Genomic DNA, 27,625 nt, shown 5'->3' with positions numbered 1-27,625 from the left:
CTCTAGAAACTCTGGAGATGATTTCACAAAGAAGAATTCTTCATAAAGTGAAGAGGATTATGACAGCAGTGAGCATCCTCTTCAATAAGAATGTTAAACAACAACAGAGTGATTTCAGTTAGAGGCTTCTCCAGATGTGGTGCAAGACAGAAGATCCTTCCTGTGTACAGCTATACTGCTACACCTACAACCACTGAGCTTGATAAATAGACGACGAGCTATTAGAACATTTATTTTCCCTTTTGGGATTAAAAAAAAGTTTTGGGCGAATTGCAATGAAATGAACTTAATCATCTTAGGTAAATATAGAAGTAGGAAACTGAAAGATCTTTATGGTCCAATTGAATGAACTATATAGTCCCATTTACACTACCCTTTTGAAACCGTGCCGAGATCGGTCCGAGCACAGTAACCAAGATAACTGTTGAGTGTAAATGGCAACCGGACCACGGCAGACACAACCGAACTGCGCTAACATGGTACTAGTTCATCAGTAGGGCACGGCACGGTTGAGTTCCGGCTCGTTTCTCAGATAACAAACAGTGCATGAGCAGACCACGCTATCTCCTTACGGTCAGTACTGTAATCAACTAAAAACTTCAGACATTCATAAAAACACTAGCTTTCCTTCCGTGCCACACGATTAGCAGTCATCTGCTTAGCAGTGTGATGGACCTCAACGTTTGTCGTTGTTTCTTGCATCTGTAAGCGAATGATTAGACTATCGTTTGTTGTATACAACTTCCCAAAAACCAACTCTATAAAGTAAATTCACCAAAGGCTGAGTTCTCCGCCTGACTCTCTGTAAACAACAAAATATCACAATGATTACAACACATAACTTCCTGAATCTTTTGGGCGCCCCCATGTTGGTTTGCTTGTTTAATTATAGAGGTAGTAGTACTACAGTAGATCAACACAAGGGGGCAAGGAACTGTGCTAGCGTGATGTGTAAATGGTCGTAAGGAATCAAGCTCGGCACGGATCGGTTTTCAGAGGGTAGTGTAAATGGGGCTTATGAGTAGTTTGAGGTAAAATGCATAGAAGGGATATTACTTTTTGAAAACAAGGATAACAGAAATTGCACAACCTACTTCCACTATATATTGATGTCTGCATTTTGCCATTTAATGATTGTTTCAACATTTGTGTTGTTTACTCCTTCAGCACAACAGCAGAGAGCTTGACCAACAACAATGAGGCTGAGCTACAGAGGCGGTGTCAGGAGAGACAGCAGGAAATTGACCACATGCAGCAGGTGCTTGAGACAAAGATTCAGCTCCTGCAGGAGGTTGGTTTGCTCCACTCGACTTGTCCTGTCGTGTTAATCACCCACATGTGCATCATCTTCAACAGTCTGAAATGTTTCTGTGTGTGTTTGTCAGGAGGCCCAGCTAGCACGTAGTGAGGCCGAGAGAATGGCCTCGCTGGCTGGATCACACTCTCACACCTCCCTAGTTTCCTTAGACGCCACTATGGAGGAAATCCCAGAGGAGGAGAAACATCCAAACACCATGTCCCCAACCAATATTAATAAAGACAGGTACAGAACAATGAAGAAGCCCTCTTCTAGAGGAGATAGACCTACTGAGATGTATCCTTCTCTGCCACAAACTGTCCATCTGTTTGTTCTCAGGTTTATAGAGGATCTGACTAAAGAACTGTGCAACAAGGACGCGCTTATCACAGATCTGCGCAAGGACAAGTCAACACTCACTCACAGAGTTGAAGAGTTGGAGGAACAGGTTCAGGAGCTATCTTCAGCTCTTTTACAGAAGGACAAGGATGTCGAGGTAAAATTGAGTCTTTATTTCTGTTCATAAAACCTGCCTTAAAAACATATTGGACTTGGCTCAGATTGTAATTTGTTCTGTTTGACAGTTCTATCAGGAGGAGCTCGGTCATGAGAGGCTTCGCATCGAACAGGAGATGCAGGTTTGGAGATCTCAGATTTTTAAACTTATTTTGGGTATTTGTCAAAGCTACAATATTTAGCACAGGTCATTATCAACAAATGAAAATTGGGTCATAATCAAGTCTTCAGTGAGATAATGAACTATAACATATACTCTATGCATACCCTTAATTAAAAATATATGTTTTTACTATAACTTGTGACAGTGTTGTCCAAAGCAGGGCAGTGAGTCGACTCACATCCGGACAACTCGAAACGTGCCCCCACTGGCAGTGGACTGCATGCAGCATGCAGAACTGGTCTCTCATTGGCTTCTTCTGTAGGCTTAGTAGAGCACACTACACAGTAAGAAAAAAAGATTAGACCTACCTGATATAACTGAGACTGTCGCTGCAGCAAGCCATACTGTGAGTAATTTTTGGCCGCACTGAAAATTACTCACAATGCAAACTGGATATAAAAGCATTGATCCAAAAGCTATTACCCACTTTAGGATATTGCCCAAACCAAAGGAATAATTTCACAGCAGCTGAATAAAGCATCTATTCACAGCACCAGGAGTGAAACAAAAATAACATTCCAACAAAACATCTCTGTTATTAGGTGAAGCTCAGCCTGTCTGTGTGCAGTCTGCTGTGACCGTGTTTGCAGACTAATAACTGCAGTCCTCTGAAGCTAACAGAGAATAGCTGGCACTTACAGTAGAAAGCTTGCAGTGTGTGCTGCACTGTTTGAGGCTTCCAGCACAGACCCTATCACAAAGGCTTCATCTCATCACATAAAGTGCCACAATCTTATTTAATTTGCAGGGTGTTTCTGCAATGACATATCCAAGGACAAATAGCTATGCTCATAGCATAACAAAACCTGAGCCCTGCTCTCTCTCTCCTTGGATAGAAACCATACAGTTTTAATGTAATCCAGTATCATAACCACTGAGCTGCATTTATCTTGGCAGCCTTAAGACTTAAAGGTTGATAACTGGCGCTAATCCAAACATCACAGCAACCTTTAGAAGCGTCCTTTTGTTGAAGGGCGTGTTTCTCGTTGACGACCTTCTGTCTAAATGGTGCCTCTGCAGCTGCAAACAAGAAAGATTTAGGTTATAGAATTATTTAGAATAGTTATCTAATGCCTTTTTCTTTAACTTATTTCAGTTTTATTAACTAAGGTTATTATCAGTACGGAATGGCTTTATTGCTAGATTTGCTCTTAAGTTGAAAGGCTTACTTCCTGTTGAGCTATTGAGTTGATGGAAACAGCGACCAGGAGGATTGCACACCACAGAGTACTACAGTTTTTTACTGTGTCTTTTTTTTTTCTGCAGTAAGAAAATACATTGTACCGTCATTTTTTGTGTGTCCATATTCCCTATATAAATACATTTAGGGTTAAATACACGGTTTGACACACATCCTTTGGTTTTTCAAGAGTGCTATTAGACTGACAGATATTAGATCTGTTGCAAAAACACCTGCTTTAACTTGTAAATCAGTTTAAAATGAATAATGTAAATGGAGCCACCAAACAGGTTCTCAGCTTTAATCTGAACAAGATGAAAGGAAAATGTGCATTTCCAGGCCTAAAGATGGTGTGCAGTGAAAACATAAACAAGTCTGGGTTTTTATGGTACACAATTGGAGACTCAGGGAGTGCGAAAAGGCTTGTAAGGAGCCCAGCATTTAAATATGTGATGGCTACCAAGTGGCCCATCAATATCTATAGATATGAGAAAATGTAGGAATACAAGTTGCATAGTTTGATGTAATAGTTTGCAGAGGAAAATTTGAACTGCTTGTTTATCAAAGGGCAGTGCTAATGGAATGGGTGATAATGAAGTGAGCCATGTGGCAGCATAAAATAATTTGGACTAAAGTACTGTGTTCCCAATTCACTTTCTTTTTAGCCTGTCTCTACAAACAGAGATATTTATAAAAACTTACTTTAAATAGATTGAATAAAAGTATTTTTTGTATTGACTGAAATTAATCAAACAATCAATAATACAATGAAAACTAAAACACAACCCTTTTTCTATCATTAATTGAAAGGTTTCAGTTCAATATCTTTAAGTATAATAAGGAAGCTTAAAATATCTGTTTGCTTTAAAATCTCCTTTCAGATACTAATTAGCAATGAAAATGTTTTTATTGTTTAAAAAACAAAACATCAAGAAAAGCACAAAAAGAGGACTGAACATAAACATCAGTATATAGTTTTAAAAAAACATGTATCCATATGGGAAACAAAACCAACCTTATAAATTCAGATTTTATAGTATTTACTTCTAGATATTTTGCTATATATATTGTGGTTCATGTTGATTTCTGTATCTGTCGATTTCATTCTGCATGTGAATAAACACTAACAGCTTTTAGCCTGACATATGTATGGTGATTGTTTCTCTGTTTCCATGAAGAGTCCTCTTTCATATTTGCGTGAGCGCTGCAGGCATTTCCCTGCTTAGCAGTTTAAAGGCTTCAGTTTCAGCCAGGCTGTCGATAGGTCAGGTTGACCTTTGAGTGCACAGAGACCCCAGCACTGATATCTAGTTATGTTGTTGGTTCAGGCCGCCACCAGCCATACGAGCTCTTAATTGACTCCCCAAACACTACAGACATGAATGCTAGGCGGATGAGACTTGAAGTTGTCATTAACCCCTTTTTCTCCTTTCAGCTGATGTATTTTCAGGGGTTATGTTGTAATAATTTTATAGAAGTTTCATATATATATATATATATATATATATATATATATATATGTATATATATATATATACCCAGAAAAAGTGATTTATTTATATTTATATCACAATCTGTGACTTGAAGATAATTACTGACTTGGAAGAAAGTAATTAACCTTATTAAGAGCCAGAAATCAAGCACCTGAAAACAGACAGCCCTGACTTTAATCACGGCTCACTCTGTCCTCACATATAGGCTCTGCTAAGAAAGCAGAAGATGAATTGATTTTGCATCGACGGGCACAGCTGGACCATTTATTTCTTTCTCTGGAGAAAAAAAAAAGAAAAGAGCAGGGAGCATAAGCTGGGTTTGTTTGATGGAGAATAGAGGGCTGATTGTTAGATTATCACATGCAAATTGTTTGATAACAGAACCATAGCAACGAGGGAGGAAAAGTTGAGAAAAATAACCAAAAACACAGAGACAGTGTTGTGTGTATCTATGTAGATACAGACAGATGAAAAGGTCTGCTTTTGCTTTAAAGGTCTTAAAGAATTAAAAAGGCATTTGAATGTATTGTTGTTTTATCTACAATTTAAAAGAACTGACAGGATTACAAATATTACACAAAGAATATTACTCACTTAAAACATTAATAGTTGTGATATGTTACTTCGTTATACTTTAAACCCTCTCTGCTGACTTTGTTTTTGCTGCAGTTAAGCTATTTGCTGGTGGATATTCTGATAAACAAATACATTGATTGCAATTTGAATATGTGGGTCATTTATAAAATAAATAATTGAGTTTATTTAATGTGTCTATTCATATTCCTGGTGTTAACAATTTAAATGATTGGACAAAACAAACATTTCTCTAGAAAGGTGACTGTTAAGCAATTAAAATGATTTACAATCTCATGTTAAGATCCACATTATCAAGATAGTATTCGGAATATGAGAAAAACACAAATATGTTCATATTTTAAAATTATTTAAACACAGATTGACATCAAGTTTTAAACAATTAATCATTTTACATAATTATTAGATTGTGCATTCGATAAAGTATTTTAAAATGTACTATGGAAAAAAATCTTTGGAATATTTTATTAATTGAATTATGGAGGATCAGGAATTTTTTTTTCACAATAGGTTTATAATAATACTTTGTTATTATTATCAGATATTTCCACTCTTGGTCCTCCTCAGCATGTTGTGGTGCAGGTTGAAATTATTTATCATATATATTCTTTCAGCTTTACCAACCAAAATCATTCATTTAAAATAATTTTATATGAATTAAATATTTAATGAACACATATTTTTTGAGTGTCTTTTTGTTTCAGGCATTTATTACTGCTTTATTTGAAAAAATTAAGTGGATAATAATTGTGCTGCTCTTTATTATGACCGTTTTAGTCCTCAACGCTGCTTTGCTTAAAAAAAAAAAAAAAGCATCAATTTGTGTCCTCTGCTCTTTGAGCTTTTCAAGCTGCTGGGCATTTCACCTGTGTATTCAGGCGCACTGATATTAGTCAACAGGGCAGGAGCAAATAACGGTTCGCCGAGGGGGGTTCTCATTGTTGATCTTCAGCAATGTCATCAAAATATTTCATTCTGTTAGTGCGGACTTTATTTACGTGTGAATATCATAAGTTTGGTTTCTAGCATGTTTGTATAGGCTGAAATTATTAGTCTGGTTAAGGTCGGAGTTTAGATGAGCTGGGTTGCTCCACCCCCCTGCTCCTCCTGCATGGTACGCTCCGCTGCTGCGGGTCTGTCTCCTCGGAAGCCACATCTCCCCGCAGGAGCTCCGGCACTTTGCTCTTCTAAGCTGCGTGTCTTCCTATGTCTGGCCATGGCTGGCAGATCTTAAATGGAAAAAGGACTCGATAGAGACACAGACAGAGGAGTTAGAAGATCGTCACTTTTTACCAGCCTGTTACCGCCATAGGTCCGCGCGGAGTCCGGAGAATCGTCCCCGCTCCCCGGCCAGGATGAAGCTGTGCGTGACAGCCGAGCTGGTGCTGCTGCAGAGGCGTGTAGGATGGCGTTACCGGGAAATGCTAAACAGCGGGTTTACTGCCTGCTAGGGGACACCATACACAGAGAAACCGAGTGGAATTAAAGAGACTTACCTTCCCTCTCTGTGCGCCATATTCACGATGCACCTGCTCGCCCTGCAGGATCCTGGACTGATGGAGCTCTGAGAATCACTTCCCAGGCTTCCCAGACCCATTTGGAATCATCTGTGTGCTCACAGAATTACACATAGATAATAAATGACTTTCTGACTGGATTTACAAGGACTCATAACAGGAAGCACTTCTTTTATTTTAATGTTGACCTTTATTTAAGCTTTATTTAAGCTTCATTTTCAACACATTTTATTGGATCTGCAGATCCATGTGTCTGAGTGACCTGTATATTATATTATATCAGAGTCAGGAGAATGCTTGATATCAAGATGAAGGAGACATGTAGAATCTGTGGCCGGGAGCTCTGTGGTAACCAGAGGCGATGGATCTTCCACCCAGCCTCCAAACTCAACCTACATGTGCTGCTCTCCCATGCCCTGGGTCGAGAGCTGACGCGGGACGGCAAGAGGGAGTTCGCCTGCTCCAAGTGCACGTTCATGCTGGACCGCATGTACCGCTTCGATACGGTCATCGCCCGGGTAGAGGCCCTGTCCATTGACAGGCTGCAGCGTCTCCTGCAGGAGAAGCATCGTCTGAAGCAGTGCATCGGGGGTTTGTACTGGAGGACTAACCCAGAGGAGGGGGCTGTGGCGTTTACTGCTACTAGCGAACGCTCTAGAGATGGAATGGTGGATATTTCGGGTCTAACACATGCAAAGTACTGTGCCTTGCTCCAGGAAGACTTGGTCTACTCTTTGTATGAGTCCTGGGCAGAAGATGGACTGGACTGCCACCACCAGCACCACCCACCATGCTCTGCTGGGTCTGGGTCAGAGGCCACAGGTGCGGGTTCACACCACTGTCGATCCAGCACTCCCAGGAGGTGCCGAGGATGCTCTTACTGGCGAGTGTCAGACTCCGACTATGAAGCAGTCTGTAAAGTGCCCAGGAAGCTGGCAAGGAGTACGTCTTGTGGGCCATCAACCCGATACTCAGCCAGCATCGCTGGAGGGAGTGTGACCGGAGGAGGTGGAGAAATGGAAAGAAATGATGTGGAGGATTCAGAGGAGGCTCCCTCCTCTCAAACTCTGGTCCCCGGATCTCAGGACGTTTCCCGGACCTCCGACAGTGATCGCACGCTGGCTGGACAGGCTAGCTCCAGTCCCTCAATTGCATCCTTGGAAATGGCTGAAGAAAACACTCAACCCGAGGTAATGGGAGACAGACTGCTGGTCTCCTCAGGGGAAGCCATGGAAGACCACTTTTCTGACTCTCTGTCTGAGGAGCACATGGGAGCGACGTTCTGCTCGCTGGGGCCCAGTCTTTCCCTGACCCTCTGTATGCTGCAAAGCTATACAGCCTACCGGCCAGTCCAACGCACCAAAGGAAGCAAACTGCCAGTCCTGATCCGACAGAGCTTAAGGAACGAAGGTTCGCGGCCTCGTTTCCCAGACAATCTTTTAGGAATGGCCTATGGGGAGAGAGACAACCACATGCCCACCCCTGAACTGGAGACCCCTTTGATCAGGGTGAATCTGGAAGACAATCACAATCTGAGCTTTGCTGATATGGAGGATTTATTGGAAGATTTGTACAAAGAATATCCTCCCCCACCCCCACACCAGGTACTACACCTTATAGAAAAAAAGTGTTGCTCTGCAGTACCAAGAATGAACCAGACTAATGCACTTTGACATTTCACTCGAGTCCAACCGCAAATTGTCCCCTCCTTCTTTTTTAGTCTAAGCAGTTTCATAATCAAGCTGTCAGTTACTTATTCTGCCCACAGCCTCTTGAAATAACTGCAGCTCAAAATGATGTGAGCTGTGGTAGGTGTGCTTTAGTCTTCTTTCTGAGATTATACCACAGTTTGTAGGTGCAGTCAGGTTCAGGTAGGCAACTGCATATGGCAGGAATTCACTAACGAGTGTGTGCACAAACCACAAGGTCATTATCACTGTCATAGAAAAGGCAAAGATGCAGGAATAGTCTTACCTCTAGAAGACAGTGGTGATAGTGTAGAGAGATTGGAGGAAAAAGAAGGAAGTCCTCTAAACGGTGCAGATGCAGTGATTAAATTTATTTTAGCTCCTAAAATCGTCTCTAACTGAAAACGCTCATACCCCTGGTAAACACCTCCTTGTGAGGAGCTTTTCTCTTAGTTTGTTGCCATACAAACAACATTGATAGAGGATCAGTGGCTTTCAGCAGCTCTGACTGGTCAGTCTGCCAAGGATGGATTGATCTGTTAGAGTTTGAGAGGCTGTTATTTACTGCATCAAATACCATATATTGTAGTGCTTTTTAAGCTCTCATAGCCATTTGGAAGATATTCAGGCACTTTCCTCTTTATGCAGCCTGCTTGTTGTACCGAAAATGTCTCAGCTCTGATCAATAATCTTCTGTGAGGAAGAATGCATTAATTCTCTGGAGCAAAGACCTGTGACTGAATCAGGTCAGATGAGGGAAGACAAAAAGACATAGTAGCTGCACTGTTGGCCTGTTTTCTGCAGGCCTTGGGGCAAATAATCCACACAATGTCAGACCATCTCAGCTCTGGTTGGATGCTCCGGCTGCACAGTTAAGGGCTATGTTTCAAATCTGTGTTAGCAGAAGCATGACTCGTTAAATAATACTTGCCATGCATTTAGTGAAGATGGGCGGTTATGCTAAGGCATCCTGCATGTCAGGGTGGACAAAACTCTTCATTGGCTTTCATACTTTATCTGCTACTTTAGCTTATAACACTAAACAGATGAATCATTAGAGAATTATATAAAAAGTAGGATTCCACTATTTTTAAACAAAACAAAATAAGGTTGACATTATAGACTGTTTTAGTATCTATATTAACGATTCACACAGCTAGGAAATCCAAACAGCAGCCCTCTATGCCTCCTGAACACTGTAGGTCACTAGCAGCCTGACTGAAACACAGTAACGACTTCTTGCTTTTCTATAGTCCAGTTGTCTAAAATTTTTTAATCACCTCTCTGCAGTTCCAGACCCCCTACCCTCAGTGACAGGTGTCACACAGAGGATTGTTGAATAATGAGGTTTTGGAGTCTCTAACAGGCTGATCAGCCCTCAAACACTCTGATTTTATGCTTTCAATAAGTCTAATATAAAGCTATTTGGGTCATTAGTAATGAATCATGTTGATTTCTGTCCTTTTCAGAGCCTCGTTGAGGAGCAGCAGAGTCAACTCAACCAGTACGAATGTGCGGCTGGTCAGTGCGTCAGCGAGCTGCAGAAGGCCCGGCTCCAGGTGCAATCCCTGCAGGCCAAGATCCAGGAGAGTGAGGCCAACAACATGGTGAGTCCCAATGAAAATAGCCACCCCTTAAAGTTGGGTGCTTTTAATCACACCGCCGGACTGATTTTGTTGTTTCTTGTGTAGAAGCTGCAGGAGAAGCTGAACGAGATGGAGTGTGAGCTGCGTTCGCTCCGACAGGCCACCCAGAGTCAGGAGAGAACCATTCAGGGCCTCACCGAGTCCATCTCTACAAAAGACAGTGAGGTCTGTGTTTGAACGCAGAGAAATGTCATTATTAGACAACCTCTATATATGTAGCTGATTCCTGTTTTCCATTTCTCTCTGAAGGCCCAGGAGCTGTACCATCTGATCGAAGGCCAAAACAACACTCTGTGTAAGCTGCAAGAACTGGCCCACCGTAACCAGCTCACTCAGAACCAGGTGAGACCTGGTGCATGGTTTTCTTGGATCCTCTGACCCAGAATCTTTTCTTAGTCAAGGTAAAGATATAAAGGCGGATCCAATATTTTTCTTTTCTCTAGGCTGCTGCAGGGATGAATGAGTCCTTAACGCTTGCCCAGCTGCAAGGCGAGCTGGTCCGGGTGCAGAGCTCTCTGTTTTCTCTGGGTCTGGAGCTGGATGCCAGCCAGAGGAGTCTTAGACAGAGCCAAAGGCAAGGGGAAGACCTGCTGAGATTCAAGGACAGACTCAACTCGGACCTTCAGGAGGCGCTGCAGCACAGGGAGGTCACTGAAAAACACAACCAGGTCGGTGTGGTCATACATGACAGACTTACTTAAACCTATAAAACATGTATCTCAAACCTTTCCTTTTCCTGCTGCAGGATTTGCGCAGTGCTTTGCAGAAAACTCGCTCTGAGCTCCAGACGAAAGAGGCAGCTCTGAAGGAGTCTGAGGCTGAGAAGGTAGCAGCAGCACAGGAGAAGGACAGGATCATTGCAAAGCTCAAATACTCCCTGCAGGACAAGGAGCAGCAGCTGCAGGTAGGGTCACTCCCACGCTTTGCATCCGCAGATGCTCATACGAATACATCTCTTTGAACTCTTTTGTTTTTGTCTTTAGGAGTACTCTGAGATGTTGGAGTCCACGAAAAGCTCCAAACCAAGAGATTTCCTGCTGGAGAAGCTGAGGGAGCGGATAAAAGAGAGAGACAGAGCTCTGGAGGTAAAACACAAACGTATACAGAGATTATGTTAGTTTATTTATGTTCTTAAGCTGCGTTAACAATGTCAAGTAATGGCCTAGAAGTTAGAGCATGGCGCATGTGCTCTCGGAAGGTTGCAAGTACCCGGTTCGTTCCCCACAGTCTGCACTCTGGGTCCCTGAGCAAGACCCTTAATCCCCAGGTGCTTTTTCAACGATGTTAATAAAATACTAATTAGTATAGTTTAAGGCGAGAACTTTTTTTAGGAGTTTAAACCCTAAAAATACACAAAGTTTTCATGGACAGTAAATGTGATTCTGGGTTTTTTTTTTAAGTGAGGGAAACCTTTCTTCCTGCAGCGCTCCATTGATGACAAATTCCACTGTCTGGAGGAGCGGGAGGGCCAGGTGAGGGCGCTGCAGCTCGCCCTCAGGGAGAAAGAGCGTGACCTGGAGAGGCTCCGCTGCATCTTGTCCAACAATGAGGAAACCATCACGGTATGCTCATCCGTCAATCTCTGAGCCATTTTATTCTGCCTTTTTCTTATTTTTCGTACAAATGAGTCTGTGCGTTTTTGTGTTCCTCTACTACCAGAGCTTGGACGCTCTGGTGCGCAGCAAAGAGCTGGAGCTGGAACAGGCAGCAGAGGCCTACAGGAACCTGCAGTGGCTGAAGCAGAAGAGCGAGGAGAAGGAGAAAACTGCTCTGAGGGAGAAGGATGGCATTATTGAGCAGCTGCAGGCGGCCCTGCAGGCGCGCAGCCAGGAGATGCAGGTAAACCAGAGCAGCTGTTTGACTGAACTTGTGCTTCCAGCTTTACGTTTGAAAACAACACAGATCTGATGACTTTGCTCCCGTCGGCTGCTTCTTTCTTGCCTATTTTCAGGATCTAACGACCGCCATTGCTGCCCGAGGCCTGGCTGGTTCCGCCGGGCTTGTGGAGGAGCTCAGAGCTCGGCTGGCTCTTAAAGAGAAGCTCTTCCAGGAGCTGCTGTCTGACCGCAGCCGGCAGACTGATGAACACCAAGCACATGTCCAAGATCTGCTCAAAACGCTCAGCTCTAAAGACCAGTATCTGCAGGTATGCATTGGTAATGGAAAGATGATGAAATCAGAGCACAAATAAAAACGCTCCATTTTTGCTGTCAGGATTACTCCTACAGGCTTTCCTTGGTGATCATCGAGCGCACCATTGAGCAGCAGGAACTTCGAAAGCAGTTGACTCAGATGGAGCAGGAACTGAGTGAGATGAGGAGGGACAAGGAGAGGGAGATGGGAGGAGAGAAGGAGCATCTACGCAGCCTGCTTAAGGAGAAGGAGGCCTTTATTAAGGTATCTGCTCATACAGCTCTTCTTGGTTTATCCCTCACATTCAGTTCTGCTTTCCTGATCTTCACTGCAAGCTTTTTTGTCAGGAGCTGATTCAGGAGCAGGAGGAGGCTGTGCAGGCGGAGAGCGAGGCAGAAATGAAGGCTTTAAAGGAGGAGATTCAGCTGATGCTGAAGAAGGAGAAGGAGACTCAGGTATCTTCTTTTTCTGACCCGCTGAGTTGCTGCTCCAAAGCCATCTTTTGCAGATAATTTCACACGGTGTCCTTCATTTTCTGCAGAAGGAAATCTTTGATCTGCGTTCTTCTCTGGCTCTTCAGCAGAATGCTGCTACAAAAGACAGCACTCAATACCAGGTAAGAGTGACATTTAGGAAAAAATGTTGAACTTTTCATTATTTTTCAAATATTTTTACATTTGTATTTTCTTTGATGCAAATGGTATAGTTGTAAAAATAAGGATTTTAAAAACCATTAAGTCCCTTTCTGATAAAAAAAAAGAAAAAAAGCATTGTTACCAGTTGCTTTTAGACAGGTAGGAGTAGTGCATCACTCCCACAGTAGGACATGGTGGTGGCAGCATCATGTCGTGGTAAACAAGTCATAGATGATGGGAATATGGTTGTAATTAAATATAGATGAATTCTTGAAAGGACCTCCCCCACACAAATAAAAAAAAACAAAAAAAAAACAACAAAAGATTTAAGACTGCAGTGGAGACCCCCACAAGTAGCTTATTGTATGCCTTTTAAATAAAATACGCTTTTAGTTATAAAAGAAAAAAATGTCCTTATTATTTATAGATGATGAGCTCTTCTTCTGAACACTCTGTTTTTCTCTTTCTGGTCTTCAGTGTGTGCTGGAGCAGCTGGTGTCCGAGTACAACAATCTGAATGACGCCCTAAAGGTTGAAAAGAGGTTATACCAAAATCTAACTCAGCTAAACAGGAATGATGGGTAAGGGAGGTGCTTTATTGTCTGGAAATAAGAAAAAAAAGCTTTTCATTCAGGCTTTCCTCTTTCACTCCAGCAACAGCAGCTCAGAGACGACCCAGACTCTGCACACTGAACTGGACTCAGTTCAGGCACTTCGAGGACAGCTTGAGGACGTTCTGTCCAGGACCCGCAGCATGGCCCTGGCACTGGAGCGGGCAGCTAAAAGGCAGTCTGAGTTTGGAGGTGGGAATGGGCGGGGTCTAGCCTCCACGGCTGCAGTCGGCGCTCTCACTAACGCTCCCTGATGCTCGGCACTGCAGAGTAAATGGCTGAATGTGAGACAGAGCTGCCTGTAAGCACTGAGGGTCAGTCCTAGAAAGGACTGCATTTATAAAGAAGGAAGAGCCTGACCCTCAGTCTGGAGGCAGCTTTGTCCAGCCAGCACCAGCTCTACTCTGTTCAGATTAACTTGTCAGAAATGAAAATAATCTCAGAGTTTTAATATATTCTGTATTTGTTGTGTGGATGTGTTTTATATTGTTTGTGATGACTGCCTGCTTTTCACTTTGGTTTACTCTGTATTGTCATTTTGGCGCCGTGCTGTTACAGTGAAGTTTCATCCTCTGGAGATGTTAGAGCTCACGCCTTTTCAGTGAAACGTCTCACCATCCATCATTTGTTTTATGTCATCTGTTTGTCAGCATTTAACAAAGGTTCAGAGATGATGATGCACTTTAATTGAAAAGGAATAACCTTCAGCTTTTTCCAGCATCTTGTTACTAAAACCTGCTTCTGCTTTAGTTGCATTTTGCACCAAACTTCTGAAACCCATTCAGTATGAGCTGGTAGGTAGAAGGTAGAAGAAAAAAGTAATGACATTATTTTAATAAATGCATAATTTTTCAACATGTTCTTATCAGTTCCGGGTTGTACTGAGACCATTGAAATATCCACAGACATGCAAAGATGTGAAACATAATCAGCCGCTTAGACGCTAACTGGTAGCGAACATGTTCCAGGGATGCTCATCTCGCCTCGAAGCTTGAAGAAATGTCAACTCTTTTGTTTCTTTAATGGATTAAAAATAAATGTGCTGTGTTTTTTTGTCAAAAGGACCTCTGGTATGGGCTTATTTTTTGTGTTCATTTTAAAAATTGGTTATAAAAATGTATTATCGACAGATCCCAAAATCTAAATACCCATCCTTATTTCCCATAAAAACCCAAACTTCATATTGGTTTTCCTGTTTGAAATCTTAAAAACAGAATCAAGTTTTGGATGTTTTAAGTCTATAAAAAAAATAGACCCATCAACTTCTGCTAAAAAAACGTCCAAATTAGATTTCCTTCCATCTCCTCGCCTCTTCATGCATGAAACTGTGGCATGGTTGTCCTGTTTGCATGGATGTTCAGCTTTTAACACCCTGTTTTCATATTCCCATTCTAAAACTAAGAGATTTACACAAATATAAGCCATAAGGTGATCCCTAAGAACAGCTATTTAGCTCCTCGTTGTAGCACAACCGAAGATAAACTAACAAAGTGAATGTTTGAAGCCAGAATAATGACAAGGGAAGGCTTTAACAGAGTTTGACACCTGGGTCAAAGCATCTCCAGTACTGCAGCTCATGTGGGTTTGTCCCAGTGTTCAGTGGCCTATCTCTATCAAAATCAATCAAGGAAGAAACAAGTAAACATGGTTCAAATTCACTGATGTAGGCAGGAAGAAAAGGCTGTGGTCTGATCCAACTGAGCATAGGATGTCAGAATTCCCAGTGCATCATGGTTTGTTACCATCCTTGCTGCAGACAGCGTTCTGAATGGCTGCCATGACTGAGGAGCCTTTGCTGCCTACCGTTTGCTGAAAGGTACCCTGCATACCTGTCTTAGTGTAGTGGAGTCTCTGACATGTAGAGACTATGTTGGCAGGTGGTCATAATGTGATACCTGATTAATTATACTTTCCTTTATCGAAAGATGTCTGACGTTCAAGATAATAATAGCACTTCAGGATAATTCAAACACACGTCTACCAAGTGGGTAGAGTCATGAATCTAATTATTCAACCCTTCTTAGCTCACTGAGCTCATTGTTCAGTCAGTAAACTGTCCTCTCATTATCAACACTAACGCCTCGAGAAGCATTTAGCTTCGTCTGATTGTAAATACTTTGATTAAATGTTCCTAAGAAGCTCTAGGCAACAAAAAAATAAACTCAAACAGTCCCACTGGATACTATGCGTTATATAAGCATCTGTTTTGTACCACTAGGAATGATGATGTGAAGCTATTTGACTTTAAATTTCCTGCTGAGTCACCTTCCAGACCCCTGTTTTGAGTTATTCATACAGCAAACCCACTAAACAGGATCTAGTTTGATTTCTTTAAAGCTAAAAATCTACATACACGCGTCGGTTCTGTTCAAGTAAAGGTGGTCTCATGAAAACATGTACATAATCATGGCGAGGGGGTGTTTTTATGACCTTACATTTCCCTTCAGTCCAATGACTTCCAGTTTGGTTTAGAGCGGATAGAGGTCTAAGGAAAGCTTGAGGAAAAACAGTACAGAGAGAAAACCTGATAATTATATAACAGATCTAAAGGAAGGGGATGCCATCCTTACATGGTTATTGTGCTTGCAGAGTTCAGCTCAGACGAAGAGGAGGAGGAGGTAGATGATGAAGACAGCAGTAGTGAGGAGTTTACTGACAGCATAGAGGAGGATGACAACGGCCTGAACTCCATTAAGGTAAAAAATGGTTTCCAGTCTTTATAGAACAGTTTGGCCTTCAATTTCTGATAAGAACATATTTTCCTATCCTGTTAGGCTTCATTGAAGATTCAAAGAGCAGGTGAAGAGTCGGTAGAGGGGACGTTACATCAGAAGCATCTTGGGGAAACTAAAAGGACTCTAGATGTTCAGCTAGAAGACGTGCTGCCACAGCTGGAGGAGAATGGATTTAAGCCTTTATCTAAGATTAAGTGAGTAGTTACAACTCTCCTTTCAAATGTATTGACAGGTTTCCTTCTCTCTGCTAATTCTTGTTTGTTTTCTTCTGTCTGTTTCTTTTTGCAGGAGTGCCCACCAGAGGTCACAGAAGGAGAATGGGGCTTTAACAGAAAGTCAGGGAGCTTCAGGGCAGAGGAGGAACACAGAGCGTAACCTCGATCCCGAGGAGGAGGCTAGCAGTGTGGAGGGAGAGGATGAGGAGTTTGAATCATGTCCAGTGGTGTCGGGGAAGCGAGGCCCCCCTGGTGTCGGTCTGAGCATCGAGTCGGGGAAGAGGCACTGTATGAGGCCGTGCTCCCTGGACCTGACGTCCACACAAACGGAGATGGTAACATTTAACAATAATTATATTTCTATATTTTCTGAATAATATTTAGAAAAGCCTTTAAACTGACTGATTTGTACTAAATCCAATTACAGATGGGATTTTATTAAGCAAGTAAAACTCATAATTCAGTGGCCAACACAGAGCAAATGCATCCATTTTTATTCAACTCCTCGGGCTTGATCCTCTTCATTTTCTTGTCTGTTTTGACTCCATCTCCATAGTTTGTGGCGGACTTCATTTCTTCTTGCCACATCCTCATGACGGCCAGATTTGTTGATCTTTTAATTTTTCTTTATCCTGGTAACAGATTCATTCTTTGCAGCTCCTCTCAGTTTATCATATTCCTTTTAGTTCTTAGCAGAAAAGCAGAACGTATAAGTTTGCTGCTTGAAAAATGTGTTTCTTTTTAATTTTGTGAGAGTATTACAATGCAGTGGTAGTTACTTTCAGGGAATGTACAATGTTAGTACCGCCACTCACAATTATTTTTTGTGTGTACAAAATCATAGACAAAATATACAAAGTTAAGTAAATTACATCTAACAACTTTTAACAAACAAGAAAAAGCAAAAATAAACTATACCAGGTAGTCTTGAAATAAAGTATGAGAGATACATTAATATATTAATCCTTAGACGCTACAGAACATAAATAAATAACAGGCATTGAATGGTCATCCATTCCATACTTCTGTCTGTTCAAGACCAGAGTATTTAACGTATTTAACCCACTTGGCCCTCCTCTTAGTGAATATGTTTTTTTGAAGTCGGAGGGAGAAGGTGATCCTACAAAAATGTGTTTCATTATTTCTGACATATATTCCCTTTTCGTTACATGTTCTGGTTGTAAAAATAAAAAAAAAATAATTAGCTTAAAGTGTATAAATCTTTTGCATATTTTTCTTCCATTTTGTCTTCCTTTTTTATTATTCTACATAGCTTAATGGTTAATAAAAGGGCATATCTGGGCTTTGTTTGCGTCTGAATCTCCAGACAGTAGAGTCCACTGGTGACAGCAGTGAGTCGGGGGCGATTTGGCAGGATATAGAGGAGGGTCTCCGGGAGCAGGCGGCTCGTCTTCGCTCTGACCTGACTCTGAGCCTCCAGGAGAACAGAGAGCTGAGGGAGAGGTTGATGGTGTCTGAAGCCACGGTCCAGGCCCAGGCTGAGCAGCTCAAGGAATACAGAGATCTGCTAAGTGAGTTTATCCTTTAAATGCTATGAAGCTGCCCATAAAAACACGGTCAGATTCTGACTGTTTCTTTGTATCTGCAGCTGAGACATCTGTCCAGCAGGCCAGTAAGCAGGTGCAGGTAGATCTGCAGGATCTAGGCTATGAAACCTGTGGCCGCAGCGAGAACGAGGCCGAGAGAGAGGATGCCAGCAGTCCAGGTGATCTACAGAGATCTGGTGTCTCTGAGACCAAATATCCATCCCTAGCCTTTGCTCTTCCCTTCCTGACCTGGCAGCCTTCACTGAGTCTCATCCTCTCCTGTCCACTCAGAGTTTGACGACTTGGAGATGTGCACGTCGCTGTCCCAGCCCCAGGACTGGGACGCTGTGGGAGGCAGCTGGTATGCTGGTAACAGAGGAGCTCATGAAATGGGGGGTGAGTCTGCGTCTCTCCAGCATGTGGTCCAGGACCTGCGCTCTCAGCTGACCCGCTGCCATAAGGTGATCCGTGGACTCCAGCTAAGAGTGCGCTCGCTGTCGGCCACGAGCGACTACGCCTCCAGCCTGGAGCGCACACCCCGCAAGGTCACTACTTCTTCACCCATCACTGTCGCCTAGATTCTGATCTATTCCACTGGCGGAACAATGCAGGACTTCTGTTTGGTGCTCACCGTGTAGGTTAACTGGGCGTTTGAGAGATCAGCAGCCCACAGCGGAGTGGAGGACGACGAAGGCTGGATGTCAGACACGCAGGGAGTCCGCTCCAGCTCCAGGCCCAGCAGGGAGCTGCAGGAGCTTATGGAGCGAGTCGCATCGCTTGAGGCTCAGTTGAAAACTAATGCCGCTGGAGGCAAAGGTCAAGCAGAGGAGGGGAAATGCGCCACCTGGCCTGGGTGAGAAGGAAAAGGAAAAACTCTGCTTTTTAAACTGAACATTCGATATTTTCTGGAGCAAATCTGCGAGTCATATGACTCCTACCCTGCAAAGAAAACTATGCTCCCTCTTCATACTGTGGTTAACCCTTTGGGGTTTTCCTCATTTCTCTTTTTAGGAAGTATAACTCTCTGATCCAAGCACAAGCTCGTGAGCTGTCCCACCTCAGGCAGAGGATGAGAGAGGGGCAGGGGGTCTGCCACATCCTGACTCAACACCTGGGAGATACCACCAAGGTGCTGCAGTTTCTCACATCTATCATCTACAACATGGAGCAGAAGTGCAGGGTCACATGAGAGGCTTTATGAATTGTTTTCATATTGACTCCAACTCTCAACTGTTTCCAGGCGTTTGAAGAGCTCCTGAGGGCCAATGATGTTGATTACTACATGGGTCAGTGCTTCAGAGATCAGCTGGCTCAGAGCAGCGCCCTGGCACAGAGAGTGCTCACCAAGATCAGTGGAGGTAAGGACATTCTTTTTATTATTATCCTTCTCCGCTCCGGTCTTTCTCTGCTCCTTTAATATGTTGTGTCTCTGATCTTTCTAATTAAAGGTGAGGATGCCGAGAATCAGAGCGACAAACGAGGCCATGAGCTGCTTGCCTTAAGGTGAGATATGAGGATTTTCCTATTCTCTGTATGTGAGAACACGTCTGCAGCTATACACTGCAAAAATTGTAAAACTAAATAAGTAAACCTCCCTTGAATTATGTTCATTTGTTCTTGAATTGAGCAGGTAAGTGACATACTTTGCCAGTTGAATTAGACTATTTACAATTAAAATAAGAAAAAAACAACTGCCGCCTCTTATTTCAAGTGCATAATATCTGATTATCTTATTTAAAGGCTAAATACACTCATTCCATTGGCAGATTGTCCCATTTACTCACTCAAATTAAGGGTAAATACACTTATTTTAAGCATATTTTTACTGATTTTAGGATCGTTTTTGCAGTGTAGGTATGCTGGTCAGATGTTTATATCCACTTAACAGCACCAATGTTATCCCTTTTTCCATCTTAATTCTTCTTTTTACAGGATGGATTATTTTTGATTTGTTGTGTATTTTCTCTGGTTTTAAATACGTTATTCTTCATTGGCATTTTGCAGAGACAGCTCATGCTTTGGCTGCCCTCAGTAAGATTTTGACCATTATTTTCAGTCCCGACTGAAAGTTAGGAAAATGATTCAGTAACATCCTTTCCTACTTTAATCAACAATTCTGGGGCTTTTTGTAGAATTTAAGCCTATTATATAATTTTGAACTTTTATGTATTAAACGTAATAAATTCAAACAGGTGCACCCAATTCTTATTTAATCACTTAAGTTGTTTACACTATTCAGTTTAAACTCGAAGAACTCTGAGAATCAAACAAATCTATATTAACGCAGCATCACAAAGATTTGGAGCACATTGACTGAAGATTATAGTGTATGTACATGTTTAGTCCATGTGTTTTAGGTTACCAAGGTTACCAAGGTCCACCTATTATTCTGCTTTGTCACGTTAAGCAATGAGAAATCACATGGTTGACATTTATGCACTATTTTTGCATGCCACGTATCACTTTACTTGGATTGATCACTTTAGTTGGATACTCACTTTATTTGGCTTTAGTTTTTACATATGCATAGATATATATACATATATCTATATATATATATATATATATATATATATATATATATATATATATATATATATATATATATATATATATAGATAGATAGATAGATAGAGAGAGAGAGAGAGAGAGAGAGAGAGAGAGAGAGAGAGAGAGAGAGAGAGAGAGAGAGAGCGAGAAGAGCTATATGTGTATCTATTATATATATATATATATATATATAAAACTGTAATAACTGGAGCGTGTAACAAAAGTTATTTCCCTCTGGGATTATTAAAGTATTTCTGATTCTGATTCTGATCTGTGCCCACACATATTCAGTCTACAGTGAGACCAAATATTTCCTACAAACTATTGGATGTTTTCTAGAGACTCAGATTCATCCAGTCCTTTGGCCCAAACAGAAACACATACTTTTCTGCTAATAGAAGAATTAAAGTGTTGGAATCTCTCAGCCGTCATTTAGACCTCAACCTGGTTAAAATGCTGCAGGAGGGAATTTGATGTCACAAAAATGTTTTGATTGAAGAGCGTTTCTAATAATTTCCCCATCAGCTTAGAATAGAAGCACTGATTTCTGTTTATCGGATGCAGGCTGAGTAAGGAGCTGCAGCAGAAAGATCAGCTCATTGAGTCGCTCCACACAAAGCTCCAGCAGCGCCCTCAGACTCCATCCAGCTGCCACGCCCTCTCTGAGACCACTGACCATTCAGACAGGACCTCCCTGGTGTCTGATGAGTACCAGAGCAATGAAGACCTGGAGCTGTGCTCTGATATGATAACCACAGAGTTTCAGGAGGAGCAGCGGCTGCGGCAAGAAGGGCCCTCATTAGAACCTGAAGGTATTCTTTAGCTTCTAAGCTGATGTTTTTCTCTCTGTCTGTGATATGCATCTTTGTGCCCCTTCATCTTCCATACCCCTCTTCTAGTCCGTCCATCTCTCCCACCTCTTCGAGGCCTCCTCAAGGCTTCCAACAGCTGTCCCAGCATGCTTTGCTCAGCCCCTGTAGGTCTGAACACTCCTGCAGGTAGAGGTATGGAGTCACAGCATAGAAGGAAAAAAAAAATCATCTTTTTTCTTTTCTTTTGTTTGCTATGTTTCATTTCCTGTCATTCTCCTCCAGTCCCTTTCAGTGCACCCATCTCCTCCCTCTCTGTATTCTCTGGCCCTGACGTCTGGGGTTATGAAGTCCTTTCTGACCCCCGGCCCAGGGCCCTGTCTGTTGCCGCTGTTCGCCCAGAGCTGGACATGCTCTACAGACAGATGCATGAGCAGAACAGGGGTGAGCGGCCTCAGAGAGTGTGTCCTGAGTGAAAGGCTTTAAAGTTGTTCGTTTCACGCCTGCTTTGACTCACCCCTATCTTCCTTTTCTGCATGTGTCTGATTACAGGTTTTCCAGTTCTTTCACCCGGCCCTCATACCCACCATGACCTCTCAAGCTACAACCAGCTATCCCATCATGCCTTTCAACACTACCAGCTTGGGAGCGTCCCTCAGAGCAACTCCATTAAATCTGACTCCGGTGTTATAAGAGGAGGGCCTCTGTGGGACATGGACGGCATAGCTCAGCCAGCTGGAACCTTTTCTGAAAACCAAACAGCGAGCAGCCAAACAGGTGTGATGATAATTCTTAGATGGTCAAGAAAGAAAAATTGTGGGTTTTTTTTGTTTGTTTTTTTAAACTATGGTGCCCTGCAGTTCTTTTATCTCTTTAAAACCACACCTCTGCTGAGATGGGACCAACAAGGAGCCCGCTATCCGTACTGAATGGCATGGTGATTGCAACACCATGCTGTGTCGATTTTATGTCCAGAACAATTTTCTAGATTCTCTTCGATATTCTCTAGAAATGAAACAACCTGAGCTTTAAACATATATTCATTTATAATATTGATAAAATACTTTTTTGTAGTGTGAAAAAAATGAAAAAAGGGTTGAAGCAGTTTAATTTGGTTTGCAAGGCATTTTGTTACAACATAACCGTTGTGATATTTGCCTGTAGAAGTAAATTTAATGGAGGAGCACCTCCGGGAGGTGAGATGTCTACGCCAGCGCTTGGAGGAGTCCATCAGAACCAATGAGAGGCTCAGACAGCAGCTGGAGGAGAAACTTGCCTCCACTAGGCAGAGTGGAGGTGAAACATTTCCCCATGCTTAATACCTCACAATAGCATCTTTTTTATTCACCTTTTAATAAAAAATTATTACCTTTGGCTTTTTAGGAGCACCGACAAACATTTATATCCAGGGCCTGGACACAGTCACTCAACTTTCTAATGAAATCAGGATCCTGAAAGAGGAAAATCTGAGTCTTCAGTCTCGCCTGCAGGCCAGCACAGGTACTTAGTGTTAAACTTAGAAACAACAGAATTTATTTGTGTTTTATGCATTTTCAATTCAAATTACATTATCTTTTAGACACAAAAGAAGAAGTGGTGCAGCTGCAGGAGGCTGTGTTCACAGCCAGAACCCGTTTAAAGCAGGCTGAGCTGGAGGCCGAGCAGTGGAAGGAGGAGCTGAGGCGTCTGCAGGCTCACACTCAGGAGCAGGGGCAGCAGATTCATGCTCTGAGACAGGAGCGGCAGGCCAACCAGGACAAAACCAACAGGTGGCTGTATCTTTCAGCACTGTTTCTCTCACTCTTGTTGTGTAAATACTTTGAACTATAAAGTGTCACTCACCCTATCAGGCTACAGCATGAGATGTCCCTGCTGCAGCAGCAGCTGAGTGAGAGCAGGGAGCTGATCCACTCACTGCAGAGTGAGCTGCATGTTTACGATCGAGTGTGTTCCAGCACCAAGGCCAACAAAGGTCAGTCAGTCATTCTTTTCCTACATTTTAGCACTGAAGTTTCAACATCTACAGTTTTGTAAGATGCTTTGGCGCCATCTAGTGGTGCCAAAGCACATTTCAATGTATTTTCTGTGATGTTAGTTCCCCCTTTAATAAAAATCCCTTCTACTGTAAATATAGAAAAAACAGACTGCATGTGCTAAATTGTATCTTTGAGCATTAATTTTGTTCATGTCTTCACACAGATTTTTATTGCATTTAGGTCCAGACTTTGACTGCACCATTGTAACAGGATATAATTTCATCTAAACCATCCCATTGGATGTCTAGTTGTATGTTTAGTGTTCTTGTCCTACTGGAAGACTAACCTCCACAGCATTATTAAGTCCTGGACCTTAATTTTGCCAAACTGCAAACAGGACTCATTAATGCTTTCTTTCTTGTTTTTTTCTAGTTACTACATAAAGGCCAGAGATTTAGAGTATGCACCTAATAGAAATAATTTCCCTCACACTTTAGAATTGTGCATCACATAAAACCCAACAATGAATTTAAGTTTGTTTTTTAATTTGAAGAAATTAAGAAAATTTCTTTCCTGTATTCGTCCTGTTCAGGTTACCTGTGTGAGGTTGCAGGTTTCCCTGTGGAGCTGGGGGAGCTGCTGGGGGAGGTCAGGAGTCTGCGGGCGCAGCTGCAGAGCAGCGTCCAGGAGAACAGCGCTCTCAAACAGCTGGAGCTCCACAAACAGCTGGAGCAGAAGTTAGGAGTTGGATCACCTCGGACTCCGTCTCTGTCTGCACTGACTGCCAGCCCTCAGAGGGAAACCTTCTACAGACGACAGCTGCTGCACGGTTAGACACAGCTTTCTAAATATAAGTGATACGTTTGTGATGCTCGGTGTGCTGTGCTGTGGACTGCAGTGTCTTCAAGCCTGCACTGTGTGTCTGTGTGCTTCACAGACCCGGCACCGTCTCCACCGGTCAGGGACATTGGTCTGTTTAACTGTGGATCACCTGGTCCCCCCTACTTAGACCTGGATGACAGCCATAGCCCTTCCAACGGTGTGACTTTAACTGATCCTGCTTTACAGTGGTGTATGCATGCTTTTTAATAATAATAACTCCGTTTTGACTTTTATGCACCTGTTTCTGCATAGGTGTGTGAGATCTAAAATCTACTAATAATCTTTACCAGAAAAAATCAGATTCTCATTAAAGTCTTTAGAAATCTAATGCACTATAAACATTTTCCAGCAGACCCTCTTGACCCACACTCAGAACTGGAAGGGGAGGCACCTGATGGATCGTTTGCAAACCGTAACGGTCGCCACTACATTGGCCACATTGATGACTTTAGCGCTCTCCAGCAGCAAGTCCTAGAGGGTCGGAGCCTGATCCAGCGCATGGAGACGACCCTGCAGGCCTGCCTGGGCCCACCGCTGCTGGAGGGCGAACAGAAAGAGGGCTGCGAGCTGGTCTGTTTTTCAATACTGACATGAGCTTTTTTCCTAAAACTGTAAAATCCTCCTATCTGACTGAGTTCTGCTTGCAGGTTGTAGACTTTGGGTGTGTGAAAAACCTTCTGTCTAACACAAAGACTCTGAGGCAGATCTTGGAGGAGGCGTTGTCTCTGCTAAAGATGTTCTGGAGAGCAGCTCTGCCCAACGCAGATCCCTCCTTACAAACCCTTAAGAAGGTTCACTAGCATAAACGTATATTAAACTGATTTACTAATGTTAAATCAGAAATGCTGAAAAGACTATGTTTGTATCTGTGTAGGAGCAGTGCCTGCAGGAGGAAATTTTTTCCTTAAAACTGCGAATATCTGAGCAGGAGGAAGTTCTTAAAGGGACAGTACAAAGACTAAGGAGCACCAGCCGCACCAAGGAGAGCATGGAGCACTTCATAGTCAGTCAATGTGAGTCTTCAACAAACGTCTTGTCCACTAAACTGTGGGGAAAAGGCAAATCCTAGTCTGAAGGGTGTGTAATAAAAGTAGTATGTTCAACAGAACAACACTGGTCTCCTCACTGAAGGTATTTAATGACTTCTAAACATTGTAGTAGTTCCACGTTCAATAGTTAAAACTGGTTACCAGCACAGCAAACTGGACTGCTTATTAAAGAAATGTAAGTGATAGCTTTACCATGAAGAAGCACTAAGCGCTTTTTAAGTTTTAAACAGAGTACAAAGAAGGCAACTTGCAGGGAAACTGCAGTTCTTGGAACTGCAACTGCGACTTTCGGTGCATCTTTGTTAAAAAGCATCCCTGCTAAAACAAAACAGTTAGAGGCTGAAAAAGACTTGATGCATGAGACAATGATAAGAATGCATCCAGAGACGCATTGGTACGTTTTAGATCGGGGTTCTGCAACCTTTACAATCTAAACAGTCCTTTTTTACTTCAGTCCAACTGGTAAAACTCAAATAGAGCTGCAAACATTTCCTGTCTCTTTTAAAAAAAGGAAAAAGATAACTTATATTTAACAGATATACACCACAGGTTGCTGTTATTTTTGGAAAATCATGTTATTTTCCCCTCACATGAAAAGATCAAAATACATTTATTTCTTACATAATTAGAAGTCAATTTATTTTGTGAATTGAAAAAATGTACTTCAGTCCGATTACCGGTAATAAAACTTGTTTATAAGCATTATATTGCATTTTTCACAAAAAGAAACTTATATTCAATGACTATCAGCCAGAAGAAATTTGGAGTTTTAAAATAACCAGTTCCATTTAATCTTTTTGTTTTTTTAAATGAAGGAAAAAAACTTTCAAACGGGTTTCTAATATTTTTTTTAAAATCATGTTAACAAATTCTTTTCCCACTTTCCCATCAATCAAAATATATGATTCTGTTATAATTGGAGTTGATTTTTTTGAGGGCAATTAAATGCATTAGTTAGTGGAGAAAGTTCTAATATATGGATTTGTTAGTATAACTAATGTTCAAAAATTAGCTTGCTCTTAATCATTTTTAGTGATGAAGTGAGTGTCTAAAGAGCCACTTGTGGCTCCGGAGCCATAGGTTGCTTTAGATCTAAGCATATTTATCTGTTAAAAACAGCCTAGTAAAAGTCCACAAATAAACCCCAAAAATAATTTGTTACCACTAAAATATTAAATGAAACAAATTATATAAATGGGACAGTTTTCATGGGTTCTTCAGTCCAATCATGTATAATTTTCTTCTTCATCGTCACAATCTGCTCTAGTCGGTGTTCTCCTCACAACTTCAAACCTCTTAACATTTCTCAACAGGCTAAAGATTTGGATGCTTTGTTTTTTTGCAGTGTCGCGGACTCGTGATGTGCTGAAAAAAGCTCGGACAAATTTAGAGGTAACAATGGTCATATTCACTAAGTTACACCTCTTATTCCTCGTGTAAACTCAGGGTTCCTTGTTGTGATGTCTGTGTTTTAAGTTCATCACTCTGCTGTCTCCCTGTTCCTTCATTCTGAATTTGTCTCTCCTCCTTTCTCCCCCTATAATCCCTTTAGAAGAACGAGCTGAGACTCTCCTCTCTAAGCTCCTCCCCCTCCTCTCCTCCTGCTGGTAATTGTCTCACATCCTCCGGAGTGACACATGGGTTCATGCATGTCTCATTCTTTCCATTTCTCATTACCTTGCTCTAAAAACCAGAGATGCTATTACCCTTTATTTTCTTATCACTGCTTTCACATCCTATCAAACACTGAATTCTATCTTTATTTTTATCTTTTTTAATCAAAAAACTAACAAAACAAAGTGTAGAGCACAAAACACACTTCTTCACATTATGCTTCCTTAACCAGGATACATCCAACCCTCTCAACATTTATTGGTTCTCCTGATGTTTAAAAAGCAAAAAAAATAATAATAATTCATTTTTATTCCAGTGGAAAGAAAAAAAATAATAGGATCATTTTGGGTCATCACCTTGAAGTTTTCCTACTGAAATAAAAGATTCGTTGACAATTTTTGCCAGGAATGCCAATAAATTTGGAGCTAGCTGCATATATTGGGTTTTTAGATTTTCAAAGTTTTTTCCAAAGCCACCAACATGTGTGTGTTTGCTGCCTTAGTTTCAGGGATTTATTTGAGAAAATCTTTAGAAAGAATTTACTTTTATGCTGCAGAAGTGACCAGAGGTATAAAACCATAACACCAGAGGCATAGAGGGGAGTTTTACTGCTCTGTGTGATAACATTGCTTATCGTGTGATCACTCATCCTCAGTTTGTCACCTGCAACTTTTGCTTTGGGATAGAACTCTGACAAGCTTAACATTTTACGTTATAGCCATCTGGGGGCTTGTTTTTGAATGAATTGTTTGACATTTTGGAAATGATGTTCTAA

General features: G+C 41.9%; 1 protein-coding gene across 7 annotated transcripts in view; it reads left to right on the top strand.

Annotated features, from left to right (window-relative positions):
• LOC119773097 (myomegalin-like) overlaps positions 1–27,625 on the top strand; it is a 66,142-nt gene that overhangs the window by 34,144 nt on the left and 4,373 nt on the right. Inside the window, exons 6-48 of one of the 7 annotated variants that reach the window (XM_038269956.1) lie at positions 1,168–1,291; positions 1,386–1,543; positions 1,637–1,793; positions 1,882–1,935; positions 9,918–10,055; positions 10,140–10,259; positions 10,344–10,436; positions 10,538–10,762; positions 10,840–10,998; positions 11,078–11,179; positions 11,519–11,656; positions 11,754–11,933; positions 12,046–12,240; positions 12,309–12,491; positions 12,575–12,682; positions 12,769–12,843; positions 13,340–13,443; positions 13,517–13,665; positions 16,063–16,169; positions 16,248–16,402; positions 16,497–16,758; positions 17,751–17,955; positions 18,033–18,149; positions 18,262–18,515; positions 18,609–18,823; positions 18,982–19,099; positions 19,211–19,328; positions 19,419–19,473; positions 21,085–21,332; positions 21,420–21,524; positions 21,615–21,773; positions 21,882–22,106; positions 22,494–22,625; positions 22,713–22,829; positions 22,909–23,098; positions 23,180–23,301; positions 23,898–24,134; positions 24,243–24,344; positions 24,537–24,757; positions 24,835–24,978; positions 25,062–25,200; positions 26,582–26,628; positions 26,789–26,843. In XM_038269956.1, the coding sequence (XP_038125884.1) occupies positions 1,168–1,291; positions 1,386–1,543; positions 1,637–1,793; positions 1,882–1,935; positions 9,918–10,055; positions 10,140–10,259; positions 10,344–10,436; positions 10,538–10,762; positions 10,840–10,998; positions 11,078–11,179; positions 11,519–11,656; positions 11,754–11,933; positions 12,046–12,240; positions 12,309–12,491; positions 12,575–12,682; positions 12,769–12,843; positions 13,340–13,443; positions 13,517–13,665; positions 16,063–16,169; positions 16,248–16,402; positions 16,497–16,758; positions 17,751–17,955; positions 18,033–18,149; positions 18,262–18,515; positions 18,609–18,823; positions 18,982–19,099; positions 19,211–19,328; positions 19,419–19,473; positions 21,085–21,332; positions 21,420–21,524; positions 21,615–21,773; positions 21,882–22,106; positions 22,494–22,625; positions 22,713–22,829; positions 22,909–23,098; positions 23,180–23,301; positions 23,898–24,134; positions 24,243–24,344; positions 24,537–24,757; positions 24,835–24,978; positions 25,062–25,200; positions 26,582–26,628; positions 26,789–26,843 (6,311 nt within the window). Of the gene's footprint in view, positions 1–1,167; positions 1,292–1,385; positions 1,544–1,636; positions 1,794–1,881; positions 1,936–6,990; positions 8,365–9,917; positions 10,056–10,139; positions 10,260–10,343; positions 10,437–10,537; positions 10,763–10,839; positions 10,999–11,077; positions 11,180–11,518; positions 11,657–11,753; positions 11,934–12,045; positions 12,241–12,308; positions 12,492–12,574; positions 12,683–12,768; positions 12,844–13,339; positions 13,444–13,516; positions 13,666–16,062; positions 16,170–16,247; positions 16,403–16,496; positions 16,759–17,750; positions 17,956–18,032; positions 18,150–18,261; positions 18,516–18,608; positions 18,824–18,981; positions 19,100–19,210; positions 19,329–19,418; positions 19,474–21,084; positions 21,333–21,419; positions 21,525–21,614; positions 21,774–21,881; positions 22,107–22,493; positions 22,626–22,712; positions 22,830–22,908; positions 23,099–23,179; positions 23,302–23,897; positions 24,135–24,242; positions 24,345–24,536; positions 24,758–24,834; positions 24,979–25,061; positions 25,201–26,581; positions 26,629–26,788; positions 26,844–27,625 lie in introns of those variants that run through there. The other 6 variants (XM_038269923.1, XM_038269915.1, XM_038269943.1 and 3 more) reach the window with 6 other exon arrangements.

The sequence above is a fragment of the Cyprinodon tularosa genome, unplaced genomic scaffold (assembly GCF_016077235.1).
Source record: "Cyprinodon tularosa strain WSP-4 unplaced genomic scaffold, ASM1607723v1 ctg12, whole genome shotgun sequence".
In the NCBI taxonomy this organism is placed as follows: domain Eukaryota; kingdom Metazoa; phylum Chordata; class Actinopteri; order Cyprinodontiformes; family Cyprinodontidae; genus Cyprinodon; species Cyprinodon tularosa.
This window is presented reverse-complemented; position numbering and strand designations above follow the sequence as displayed.